At 35.8% G+C, this 12,807-nt stretch overlaps 3 protein-coding genes across 3 annotated transcripts; 1 reads left to right on the top strand and 2 right to left on the bottom strand.

Moving 5' to 3' along the window:
• The first annotated feature begins 1,949 nt into the window (after window positions 1-1,949).
• LOC141641884 (delta(12)-fatty-acid desaturase FAD2-like) lies at window positions 1,950-3,068 on the top strand. Its single transcript, XM_074450527.1, has one exon. It carries the CDS (start codon window positions 1,950-1,952, stop codon window positions 3,066-3,068), a length of 1,119 nt encoding a protein of 372 aa, XP_074306628.1.
• A 3,901-nt stretch (window positions 3,069-6,969) lies between these two features.
• LOC141632287 (miraculin-like) lies at window positions 6,970-7,780 on the bottom strand. Its single transcript, XM_074444849.1, has one exon. It carries the CDS (start codon window positions 7,686-7,688, stop codon window positions 7,053-7,055), a length of 636 nt encoding a protein of 211 aa, XP_074300950.1. The 5' UTR covers window positions 7,689-7,780; the 3' UTR covers window positions 6,970-7,052.
• Window positions 7,781-8,731: 951 nt separating this feature from the next.
• LOC141644151 (large ribosomal subunit protein eL34) lies at window positions 8,732-11,920 on the bottom strand. The gene is made up of 4 exons (XM_074453623.1): window positions 11,757-11,920; window positions 11,079-11,158; window positions 9,223-9,332; window positions 8,732-9,057 (listed from the first exon to the last, which is right to left on the bottom strand). Exons 1-4 carry the CDS (start codon window positions 11,833-11,835, stop codon window positions 8,964-8,966), a joined length of 363 nt encoding a protein of 120 aa, XP_074309724.1. The 5' UTR covers window positions 11,836-11,920; the 3' UTR covers window positions 8,732-8,963.
• Between the last annotated feature and the right edge of the window lie 887 nt (window positions 11,921-12,807).

Below are 12,807 nucleotides of genomic sequence, written 5' to 3'. Positions count from 1 at the left end.
CCCCTTAATTAGTAAGTATGGAGTAATTATTTAAATCACATAATACTTTTTTTCTAAGTTGGAGGTGATAACGAACTGAGCTGAGCATGAGCTTGGTCTTGCTCGGGTTAGGGGAAAGACAACATTAATTAATTAAACAAAAAGTTCACAAAAAAGGGGTACACAAAGTAATATTTCTAGATCACTTTTCGAAAATAATACTCACCGATTGTAAGATCCTTAATATGCAAAAATGCAACAATATAACAATGAATATTTTGTTAAACTCTCAATCCGAATCGTAGGATCTTACGATTCTATGATTTAAAAAGTGGTGACCGATCCCGATCCTAGGTAGGATTTTAATTTTGTAAGATCTTATAATTCAACTTGTGTCAATTTTTTTTTAAAGTAAAATCTTAACCCGATCCTACGATTATACGACCCGATCTTACGTATATATGACTTTTAAAATAAAAATCTACTATAAACGAGAATGTATAATTAGTAAGAACGTGTTAAGATAATAGTGTGAGATTTAAGCATGAGATTTTAACATATACAGTATATATTTTGATAACACAATTCTAGAAAGCTCACACTATAATACTATATACGAGAATAATTTGTAATATAAAAACACGATCCGTTCCTACCGATTGAATTCTAGAAAATTCATCGATCCAAAGTATGATCTATCCCGATCCTAGTAACATGATTGTGTAAAACCCAAGATTTCTTGTTTGATCACTAATTAAAATCATAAACACCAAAGTTGGCTGGTGTGAGTGGTAAGGACTCTCATCTCTTAAACAAGTGGTCAGGGTTCGATTCTTGACTCTTGCGAATGAAAAAACCAAATTTGGGAGGGGTCAACCCATTAAATTGCTTTCAAGACTCAAGGAGATTGTCCCAAATTGTCGGTAGGGGATCTCCCTGGTCAACACCAAAAAAAAAAAAAAAAAAAAAAAAAAAAAAAAAACTAATTAAAATCATAATTCCATACAAAAAATTGGTCGGGAGAGTTGGTCCTCGTCAAAGTCAACTCTTCAATAACCGAAATTATTTTTGTCTGATTAAATCTGTTAAACTTCACTAGATTCTGTATTAGAATTCGACCTAATTTGACTTGGTACGTTAAATTCCTCGCTAAGACAGCGATTGATTGACTTTACTCGTATTATGACCGAGATAATCTTATATTCCTATCTACGTACTTTGGTCATTCAAAGTCGTACATCTTTAATCATACTCTTCGATATTGGCACTTACCCTAATTCTAAAATGTAACCCATTTTTATATTTGAAGTATTCAACAATAAAAAAAATAATTTAAATTAAATATTTCTACTAGGTTGTTTGTGTGGGCCCACCTGCATGTGAATATACGAGTATAAATATGTTTGAGTATTAACTTTGCACATCATTCACTCTCAAAACTATAATAACGAAGTAATTCTTTGCTTATATAGTGAGTTTATTATCTTTATTTATATCACAAATAAAGGTAATTATCACCTTCACATTTACTGCTCTTTGCATACTATAGTATATTATTATACTTATTAGAGCGGAATAAATCAGGTATTTTTTTTGACAAAAATTACATTATCGAGTATATTGCTTTTGAAAAATTATTTTTGATAAAATAATAACGGAGTTTATTATATTTCATTGTTTCTTTTGGTATATTTAAAGTCATTATTTAAACAATGTAATATAATAAAGTAAATAATACTCCGTATTAAATACAGAGTAAAATTACCTTTAAATTTGCATTTTTTTTTTTACTATGAAATATTAATCATCTAAGCATTTTTCTTAAAATTATGAAAAATAAATTTGCATGTATGTAGTGATAGATAAATTATGTTCTTCTACGTTAACATACATAATTACATGCATCATATGAACACCTAAATTAACGTTATTTACTTGTTAATGACCAGGTAAATTAAATCAAAGAAGCCATGGGAGCAGGAGGACAAACAATTGCAACAAAACTACCTTATTATGAAAAACCAGCATTTACAATTAACCAAATTAGAAAAGCCATACCACCTCATTGCTTCCATCGTTCTCTTTTACGTTCTTTCTCTTATCTTCTACACGATTTAACCATCGCTTTTATTCTTTACTATATCGCCGACAACTACATAGATCTTTTACCTAAACCCCTATCGTACATTGCTTGGGCTATCTATTGGTTCGCGCAGGGCTCTATCATGTTCGGTCTTTGGGTTTTAGGTCACGAAAGTGCTCATAACGCGTTTAGTGAATACAAGCGTCTTGATGACATTGTCGGGTTAATCATCTATTCATCTCTACTCGTCCCATATTACTCTTTCAAAACGAGTCACAAAAGGCATCACGCTAATACTGGCTCCTTAGAAAACGAGGAAGTGTACGTCCCAAGAAAGAAAGAAAATATCCAATGGTATTTTAGCAAGTACTTTAATAATCCACCCGGTCGGGTTATTACACTCTTAATTACCCTAACCCTTGGCTGGCCTTTATACCTTTTATTTAACGTGTCCGGTAAGAAATACTCGCGTTTTGCAAGCCATTACGACCCATACGGTCCAATCCACAGTAAAAGCATCGAAGTGTTGATTTCTGATGCCGGGGTTTTTGTCACCGTTTATGCTGCCTATCGATTCGCAATGGCGTATGGATTAGTACATATGATATGTATATACGGAATTCCGTTGGTGGTAGTAAACATGTTTGTAGTACTAGTCACATACCTACACCATACACATCCTTCGGTACCATATTACGACTCGTCCGAGTGGAGTTGGCTAAGAGGTGCATTATCGACTGTCGACCGTGATTATGGTACGCTTATGAACAAGATATTTCACCATTGTACGGATGCTCATGTAATTCACCATCTATTTGCCTCAATGCCGCATTATAATGCTCGGGAAGCGACTGAGGCGATAAAGCCGATACTCGGAGAGTATTATCAGTCTGATAACACTCCGTTTCATAAAGCGTTATGGAGGGAAGCCAAAGAATGTCTTTACGTTGTTGCTGATAAAGGAGAGAATAATAAAGGAGTATGGTGGTATTCTAACAAGCTTTAAATTAATCCATGTTTAAAGAGACTTTTTTGTTTAAGCATCGATCTTGTTTAATTTATGTTCTTTAATTTTGAGTTTGAGATAAAGGTTGTGTTCATACCAAAACGGATGAACTAATGTAATAATTTGGAGTATGTGTAATTAATTCTGTCGTGAGATGGTTATAATAACAACAATAACATGGTCATGGTTATTTGCCAAACTTATTCTTGTTATTTTTTTATTTTATTTTTTTGGGTAAGAAACTTAAATCTTCGTATTAGCCAAATCTAAATAAATACTCCCTATGTCCCGGTCATTTGTTATCCTTTTCCATATTGAGGTGTCTCAGTGAGTTGTTGTCCTTTCTATTTTAAGAATGAACTTGATGAACAATTTGATCATTCACACTCAGTTTATTCTACTTGTCATTTAGTAATTGGACCATTTTCCTTTTCTTGGTCTTTGTGCCAAAACCAAAGGACAACAAATGACCGGGACGGAGGGAGTACATATTCTGTATAGATTGTATATACAACAATAATAACATTACCCCACCATTTCATTTTGGCACAAAAATTAAGGAAATACACTACCCCACCATATAATAAAATTTGGACCACACAAATACACTACCCCACCATACAATTAAATTTGGACCACACAAACCCTTACCAAAAAAGGAAATAGGGAAGTTATTGTGAATAGACGGAAAAGGAAATAGGGAAGTTTATTGTGAATAGGAGGGAGTATACAACAATATTAGCCAAATCTAAATAAATACATTATCATCATTATATGTACGTTGTTATTACCATGTACATAGTGTCAAAACTCTGATAAGTAATCTCTTATTTTCAAATATTGTACCATCTTTATAACTCATTTGACACCAAAAAATATTCATACATAAAAAAAAGGAAAAATTATAAATAACCACCACGTATTTCCGTTTTTTTACAAATTACCACCACGTATTTCCGTTTTTACAAATAACCCCCAAACTTCAATGTATATTCCCGAATCACCACCGTATTTTTATCCCGAGCATCGTTTTCTTATTTCTCGACTTATTATGTGACGATTTACGTAAAATACCAAGACTACCCTCACCCTACCCAAATAACACATCATTTTCCCAGTTAAATCAATTTCCCCAAATCCCTAATTTTTTCCAAATCCTAAATTCCCAAATTTATCAAATTATCAATCAAATTAGCCTTCTCGTATCCAGATCTATAAACCCTTTTCATTAATTTTTATAAAAATCAAGGGTTTTGTCGGATTATTAATTTCAAATTAGTTGCAAAAATTAGGGTACTTGTTTTAGAGACAGAAAGTGAAAAAGATTGAATTTTGTTGAGAAAATTTGCAAGGATGTCGAGGTGTTTTTCGTTTTCGCCATCTGGGCATGCTAGGAATTGATCAAGCAATCACAATGATGCCTTGATGTTTCGATTAAGGTTTGTTGAGCCCCAAAACAACAAATAATAATGAAAGAAAGGTTTTATGTCGTTTCATGTTCTTCATGACATGTCATTGATGTTTATTAATCATGTATTTTAAGATTAAGATTAAGTTTATGTATGTATGTATGTTGTATGTAAATGAGATTGGATCTGAATATAAAGATTAGTTTTTTGTAATATAGACACGGATTATGTTGTAATTTGAGCACGATACAAAAATACGATCAGAGCAATGTACGGCGATTATTTATTTGGTTCCGAACAATGTATGTGTTAATGTTGAGATGCAGAAAAGCTTGGTCATTTGTACTGATTCGTCACTGTAAGCAAGATTTTTGCGTTATGTTTCATGTCGAGTTGAGTCAAGCAGAAGGGATGTTATTGGGTGTTAAAATTGGGGATTTAGGGAAATTGATTGAATTGGGAAAATGTTGTGTTTATTTGGGTAGAGTATGTTTTAAAGAGGGCAGTCTTGGAATTTTATGTAAATCGTCACATAATAAGTCGGGAAATAAGAAAAACGGTGCTTGGGATAAAAATACGGTGGTGATTCGGGAATATACATTGAAGTTTGGGGGTTATTTGTAAAAATGCAAATACGTGGTGGTAATTTGTAAAAAAACGCAAATACGTGGTGGTTATTTGTAATTTTTCCTAAAAAAAATCTCATAACATAAATAAGAGGAATAAATAAGATAAGTAGAATGTCTTGCTATTACGATGAAATTAGTTAGTACGCTGTACGCCCATATTGGCGTTGACTTTATCTTTATCAGGTTTCATGGCAATATGACGTAGTTATATACCGGCTGAAGTTGTTTATTTACCTACCATACTCAATCATACATTATGAATATTCAAGTATTTTACATTTTTTTTATTGGCACGTAATTTGACTATCTCACACTTTCAATCCGAGCTTTTCATAATTCAATGATCCACTTATAATGGTTTCTCAACCTTAATCATTTGGGCAACTTTAGTAAAAATCCGATGATTTAGTTAGCTCTCTCGATCTCAATTACTTGTGTAAATTTATCAAAAATAAAATGCTGTATTAAAAGAGGTAAATGAATAATTGGAATGAATAGTGTAATGTTAGGGTGCAAACCCTTGTCCCACATCGGTAGAATAAAGATGGATGTTCATCTTTATAAGTGTTCAGAAAATATAATAAGATGGCGCTTTTTTTGGAAGGAGCCCAAGAAAGAAATCCGTGAGGGCTTGGCCCAAAGCGACAATATCGTCTTATTATGGACGGTGGACACAGATCGTGAGAGAGCCCAACACGGGATATTTCACGCTTCCGCACAACAAGTGGTATCAGAGCCCAAGGTTCGACTTGGGCTAGACACAGAGATTCATCAGGCCAAGACTTGAAGGTGGACATACACTATAAGGCGTAGAACTCCTATAGCTCGAGGGAGAGCTAATATGTTCGCGAGAAGCGGTATGGTCTCATGGCGTTGAGACGGCAGGCCGTCCAAGAGAAGATCGTCAGCGACCCGGCGAGGTGGGCTGAGGCTTAATGGAACTATTATGGACAGTGGACACAGATGCAGCAGAGGCCCAACACGGGATATTTCACGCTTCCGCACAACATGTAACATACTCGGTATTAAAATAGCTGGCCTTTTTTTGTCTACATAAATACTCTATAATAGTAGCATAGTTTTTTTATTTTTTTTTTTTTTTCTGCTTCAAATGTGCTCATTATATCGCGGGTCAAAATCGACCCCCAATTACATGGTTGGAGTAGAAAGCATAGTAGCATAGATATTTGGAGTAGAGAGCATAGTAGCATAGATATTTGAGGTCAGCAAAATAATTGCGACTTCTTTGCTAATGCGATGAAATGGGCCTAGCTAGCCTCTACGGGGCCCAAACTTCTACGGATCGATCTGACGCAGTCCAAGGTGATTGTGATTATTAAGCCCAGTTTCTAGAAAATGCAATGGCCCACTTGATTCAGAGATTGTTTTTCGAGCAACTTTCTTATAGGCTGTCCTAAAATGGATCCAAAATAACAAAAGTCTGTTCGGCATGTTAAAAAGTCAATATTTGTACCTAGTAAACATGCAAATCGTTTTACCAAAGTAAAACTTCAATCACATTAAATCAGAAAGGGTAAATGTATAATAGCCTCAGTAGAGTTTATACTTTATACATATCTTTTATTTATATCGTCAAATGATAAGCATTCATTATAATACGATTATTGCATGTACCCCCTCTATTCTCGGTTATCGGTGCCTTAGTCATTTGTTTAATCATCTTCTTCGCTTTTTACATATCTCGGTCATTTGTTTATCTCTCTGTTTTAGAAATGTTTATGAAAATTAACGTGACCATTTATAATTCCCTTTAAAAGTAGTCTCTTTCCCTTTCTTAATATTTGTACAATTGTGAAAAAAACAAAAATAAACAAATAATCAAAATGAAGAACTCCGAAAACAGTATTATAATTTGACCCGTCTATCAAACTTATTCATATTTCACCCATATAATATTAACTTAAAACATAATCCAAAATCCAAAATCAAACTTTCACAAACCTAACCAAAAGAGTTTGAGGAGTAGACCCCAACCCATTAAACCCCAACAACCTCTTCCCATCATCATTCACAAAAACACCAACATCACCACACGCCACCTTACAAAAATTACAAACACTTGGACAAAACACAATCTTATAATCATAAATTCCACTCCCACTTTTCTCAACCCTAAACCAGTTACTCACGGTAGCCGGTCCGGGTGGTGCAGTAACCACCCCTAACCCTACGTATCGTCTTCCGGTTTCCTCATCCAGAGTAAGCTGCCACCCTGTGGACTGCCTACACCCGGTGGCGAATGCGGCGAAGACGAAGTTCATATCGGTTGATAATGTGACTTTGTTTTGAGTTGGGTAGTTGACTGGGTAGAGTTTGACGGGTTTGCCCTTGGAGAGTTCTGAGGAGGATTGTGCTGCGTAGAGAGGGCATGGGGATGTTGTGTTTTTAGGTGACATTGTTAGGCCTCCGCCGCGGCCGCGGTATACTGGGAGGATATAGTATGGTGTGTTTGGTTTTAGTGGGTGGCCTTTGGTGTCTAGGACGGAGTCTGTGGTGGCGGTTGTGGGTGGGGAGAGGGATAGGAGGAAGGTGATTGCTATTAGGAGGGGTATGGGAGTCATTTTGTTTTGTTGTGGAGTTTGTATTTGGAAATGAGGTGGGTATTTATAGGAATACAAATGTGGAAATGGACATTTGTTCAAAGTCGTAATCGATTAGCTATATTTAAAGTTGGTTGTCGACGCTAGCGCGTTGATTATTTGTCTACCTTTAATTAAATATTATTTGTAATCAATTAGCTGTATTTATGGGTTATTGGATTTTCTTAAAGGGAGTTACAAGGGCAAATAAGTTGCTGACGAAAACTTAACCAAGTCATGACTCATGACTACCATCCATCTTGACTTTATCAGTTATGTTAGCTGACATCTGTATGAATGAATTGTCGAAAGTTGACTATATGTACTCTTGAGTACGGAGATTACGGATCAGGATGAAGGTAGCAAGGAGTTGACTATATGTACCCAAGTTTTAGTGTTCAATAAAAGTGTGCTCAATAGTATTTGACTAATACATACAAATAGAATCAAAGACATTGTTACCTTGATAGTTGATAAGTACAATAAATAAAGAAAAGGTTGAAGAGACAAGCGTGCCACAACCCACGTTATTTAAGATCTTATCTACGGAATGTATGGTATACTACACAAAGGATTAATCCTCGGCTGTGATATTCCCTTTTGAATGAGCTACTTGATGACGTTTTTATACTTCCAAACATGTCTTTTTATATGCACCAGTACTCATCTCTACGAATCTGAACGATCGATTCAATCTAAACGACGTGTCAAAATCTAACTAATCGACTCGCTCTTCAAAATCAATGATACCATAAACATACAAACATCTTCGTCGTTTTTCTTCAACCATTTCCATTGTGAGTTTCTTTCTCACAATTTGATTCAAAAATTGGCTGGCACGGTTAACACAAACAGAACCAGCAATGGTTCTGACTACATTCCCCGAAACCCCGACTCAGGACCCAGGGGTGGTTTTTAGGCTTCTGAAGTTCTAACATCAAATGTATTACTTGCGTTCCAAAGATCAGTCTCAAATCTCACCATTCGCTAAGCAGCTAAATAACAGCCTAACAGGAACAAGGGACTGCACGCTAATGAAAGCATTATCTGAGAAAATAAGTCATCTGGGATAACACAATCTCGAATGTACTCAACATAAAACAGCAACAAATGAAACAAGTAAAGCCTTGTCGACTAGATTCAGTAAAACTAAGATCAGTACGCTCAGCGTTTACGTTACAAGTCCAATTGTCAATGACTTCAAACACAACTTCCACTAAGCAACAAAATTTAGCATCAACAAGGATGATTCACAGTTTAGCTCTTTCCAGCTTGCTTTTCCTTGGTCTTTTGGATCTTCAAAACTTTCTTCACGATCTTTTGCTCTTCGATGAGGAATGCTCTTATGATCCTGCCATTTTCGCAATAAAAATGTGTTAACATCACATCTATCATACATTAGGCACAGAATTCACTAATACCGTCCATAGAAGAACATCGAGGAAGCCCAGAATCAAAACGTGTTAGAAAGAGGACAAGAAATCACGATAAAGAGACAAGATGTCAAAAAGCATACCTTTCTCTAACAGCACCACCAGACAGAACTCCACCATAAGGTCGGTTAACAGTTCTCCTGTTCCTTGGCAATCTGGATCTCTTGTATTCAGTTGGTCTCAAGTGAGGAATCTGGCAAATGGGTACAATTAATAGGTTATATCTATGTTATAATTCAGACCGACAATTGTGAAAACACCAGGACTTATAATGAGTAACAAGTAAAGTCTCAAAGAGTAGAACCCATTGTATGAAGTGTAAACCAACATAATTGTCAACTACAGGAAAAGGCGATAGAAATATCACGGCACACCCACTAAATTCTTTGAACTAGGTACACTAACTAGTAACCAATGATGATTTCTACTACAACAATGATTCCCTTAAAATGACATAACCAACCACACAGGTTGCCATCAATTATTTACTCATACTAGACGTATTTTAAGATTCTACAGATAAATTTGCACTCTCAAAAAGAACGAGAGACTCAGTTAATTAGGGTGTACAAAACATTCTACAAAAAGTTTCATAAACTGAGGTTCAAAAGGAAATACCGTAAGAAACTAATATCATTTGAACGCTTCATTTTGGTTGCTTGTGGCAGGTAACACTCACAAACACTTTAGAGATAATGTCTCTCAAGTCTCAATTGCGTTATTGGGAGATCTCTCACATGATGAAGGGAGGAAGTTATTTAATTTCCATTTTCCACGTTATGTCTCCCACTAATTTAGTGGGAGACAGTCTCTCAGGAGACCTACTGGGTATTGGGTCACACTTCAGTTTATTAGGTCAAACAAGGGAATTTTATACAAATTATGACACACTACTAAAAACTGTTGAGTCAAGAACTTGCAGCCTAAGTTGGAGTTACACAGATGAGAGCAAAACAATTCACGGGAAACAAACATTAAATGCCCTCAGATCTCATAGCTTTAATAAATCATACACAGCTTGAGCATAGAGTAATGACCAAAAGCCTTTACAAACCATAACCACATAGATATATGGATGGATAAGAGTTGAAATGAAAGAATGTTGATGTGAAGGAAAAGAGGAAGAGGAGAAATGATAGTGGAAGCGGAGATGGTAAGTAAAGGCTAACGGTGATTGACATCCGTGCAACTGATCAATACAAATTGATTTCCATCATTGGGCAAACAGCATACAGAGTAAAAGATAAAACTTTGTGATGCAATTCATTTTTCAAAGAAACACATAATACTGGTTAGTGCGAAATCAACAAAACATTTTCCATCATCAAATTGTACTCCCTCTGTCTTGGTCATTTGTTGTCCTTTTCTATATTAGGGTGTCTCAATCAATTATTGTCCTTTCTATTTTAAGAATGAATTTTATGAGTAATTTGATCATTCACACTTAATTTCTTCCACTTGTCATTTAGTAATTGGCCCATTTCTCTTTCCTTGATCTTTGTGCCAAAACCAAAGGACAACAATTGACCGGGACGGAGGGAGTACTTAAAAATCGTTCAAACTATATATTTATTGCACTAGCAATCATCTATGGCAATGAATACGAGGGATACATCACCAAGTTAAATCAGGCACCATCAAATAAGAGTCTACCAATACCACTCGTTATATAGTTATAGAACATGACACTGGCAGCGCCAATGGCACATTTAGTTTCACAAGAAAAGAACAAAGCCTAAGAAGCCTCGCAAAGACTGTATTTTCAACAACACCACACCCGACTCAATACATATGATTGTCCCGCATTGGTAGGGGAAGCTGTATTATATGCTTTACTTTCAAATACAATCAACAACTCCGAAACGTGTTTAAATCATCATCAACAAAAACAATAAATGCCCTAAAAATAATCAAAAAGGAAGGAAACAAGGAATAATACCCCTTGAATTCTCTTTCCGGTAACAGGGCACTTAGGTCCACTAGCTCTCTTCTTTGTGGTCTGATACACCAACTTACCACCTGATTCATCAACCCGAAAAAAACCACCATTAAAACTAACAAAACAGTCGCTTGTATACGATAACGTCTCACTTCCCATAACCTTGGTCTTACCACCTCTATCCAGGTCAATTGTTTACCTATTCATTTTAGAGTGTCCCATTCATTTGTTTACGAAGACGGTTTTTGATGGGTAATTTGATCACACAATCAAATATGGTCCGCTTGTCATTCATTAACAACCACCAAAAATAGTCCCTCCCTTCTCCTAGGTCTTTGTGCCAAAATCAAAGGTAAACAAATGACCGGGACGGAGAGGGTATACTAAACAGTTGTTATAATGGTGAACCCAAACAATCAAAAGAATTAGTCTTATATGAGACGGTCTTCACATCCGGATAACTTAAGACCAACCCAAATCAATTAGAATCCTAATTCATACATCTACTAACCCACTAAAAAGTAAAACCAACCAAACAAGCTATTCCCTATGTCGCAATCATTTGTTTACAGATTTTAATATTATCGGGAAGTGATTTAATCAAAGGTAAAAAATGATTGAGACGGAATGTGAGCATAATAGTGTAATACATGAGAATGTAGAAATGGAAAAGAATACCAGGGGTTTTGACGATGCGGTGTTGGTTAGATTTAGTAGCATAGCTGTGACGCCTACGGTAAGTTAGCCTTTGCACCATTGTTTCTCTCTCCTCTTGCTCTCTTTCTCTCTCTACAAAATGCGGAGATGGAGGCGGAATGAAGAAGGGTTTTGCAAATTGTTTGGAGGTGGTCTTTTAAAGGTTAGGGATAGAGGGAGAGTGTGTGTTGGATCATTATGGGCTTGGGCTCTGTTAAACTTTGGGCTCGTATTGGTTTGTACAACAACGATAATTAGTACTCCCTCCGTCCCGGTCAATTGTTGTCAAAAACGAATAGGCCAATTGTTGTTAAGTGGAATAAATTGAGTGTGAATGATCAAATTATTCATCAAGTTCATTCTTAAAATAGAAAGGATAACAACTCAGTGAGTGAGACACCTCAATATGGAAAAGGACAACAAATGACCAAGACAGAGGGAGTACTTCGTCGACGATAAATAGCAATAATGTAATAGTTAATAGTGGCTCACTATCGTGGAAACGGATCCAATAATCAGAAAACTTTTCTGTGAAACGTCTTATAGAATATATGATGAAGAATCCAAAACAGGAATAGTCTAAATTTAACTCTTTAACTTTTTTTTTATTTATCTTTGTCAACCCGATTATAAAAGAGTATTCGAACCAGCTAATAGGATCATGCTTCATAACTAGATATGACATAGGGCCGGGTTGGGTCGGGCCTTGGATAAAAAAGAGGCACGAACACACAAAGTTGATGTATGGATCGTGTCATGCTGTGCTAATACTTTACATTTAAAGTTTGTGGCACAGTCTGGCTCGATGGGCTAGGGGCCTATGATGTGCCCGTGCATGGGCTCCCATATTTTTCAAGATGTGTGCTTAGTAATCTCCATAAAATCCATTAACCGTAGTTGTTTCAAGTCCTCGTGCTTAGCCAAATAGGTCGATCACTCGAATTCTCTATTTCAGTTACTGTCTTCTAATTAAAGATGGGAGTTGGTCGAGAACCGCCCCTATAGGCCATAACTAACCATAAGAAACATTTTC

This window comes from Silene latifolia, chromosome 2, assembly GCF_048544455.1.
Source record: "Silene latifolia isolate original U9 population chromosome 2, ASM4854445v1, whole genome shotgun sequence".
In the NCBI taxonomy this organism is placed as follows: Eukaryota; Viridiplantae; Streptophyta; class Magnoliopsida; order Caryophyllales; family Caryophyllaceae; genus Silene; species Silene latifolia.
Note: the sequence above shows the minus strand (reverse complement) of the source record. Positions and strands in the feature narration are given on the sequence as shown.

What these genes read in the sequence shown, in the direction of transcription:
- LOC141641884 (XM_074450527.1), top strand. Translation starts at nt 1,950, where the DNA reads ATGGGAGCAGGAGGACAAACAATTGCAACAAAACTACCTTATTATGAA.
- LOC141632287 (XM_074444849.1), bottom strand. Translation starts at nt 7,688, where the DNA reads ATGACTCCCATACCCCTCCTAATAGCAATCACCTTCCTCCTATCCCTC.
- LOC141644151 (XM_074453623.1), bottom strand. Translation starts at nt 11,835, where the DNA reads ATGGTGCAAAGGCTAACTTACCGTAGGCGTCACAGCTATGCTACTAAA. An exon ending in CCGCATCGTCAAAACCCCTG is followed by an intron (nt 11,159 to 11,756) that starts GTATTCTTTTCC and finishes TTGATGAATCAG; the next exon opens with GTGGTAAGTTGGTGTATCAG. An exon ending in GGTGGTGCTGTTAGAGAAAG is followed by an intron (nt 9,058 to 9,222) that starts GTATGCTTTTTG and finishes CGAAAATGGCAG; the next exon opens with GATCATAAGAGCATTCCTCA.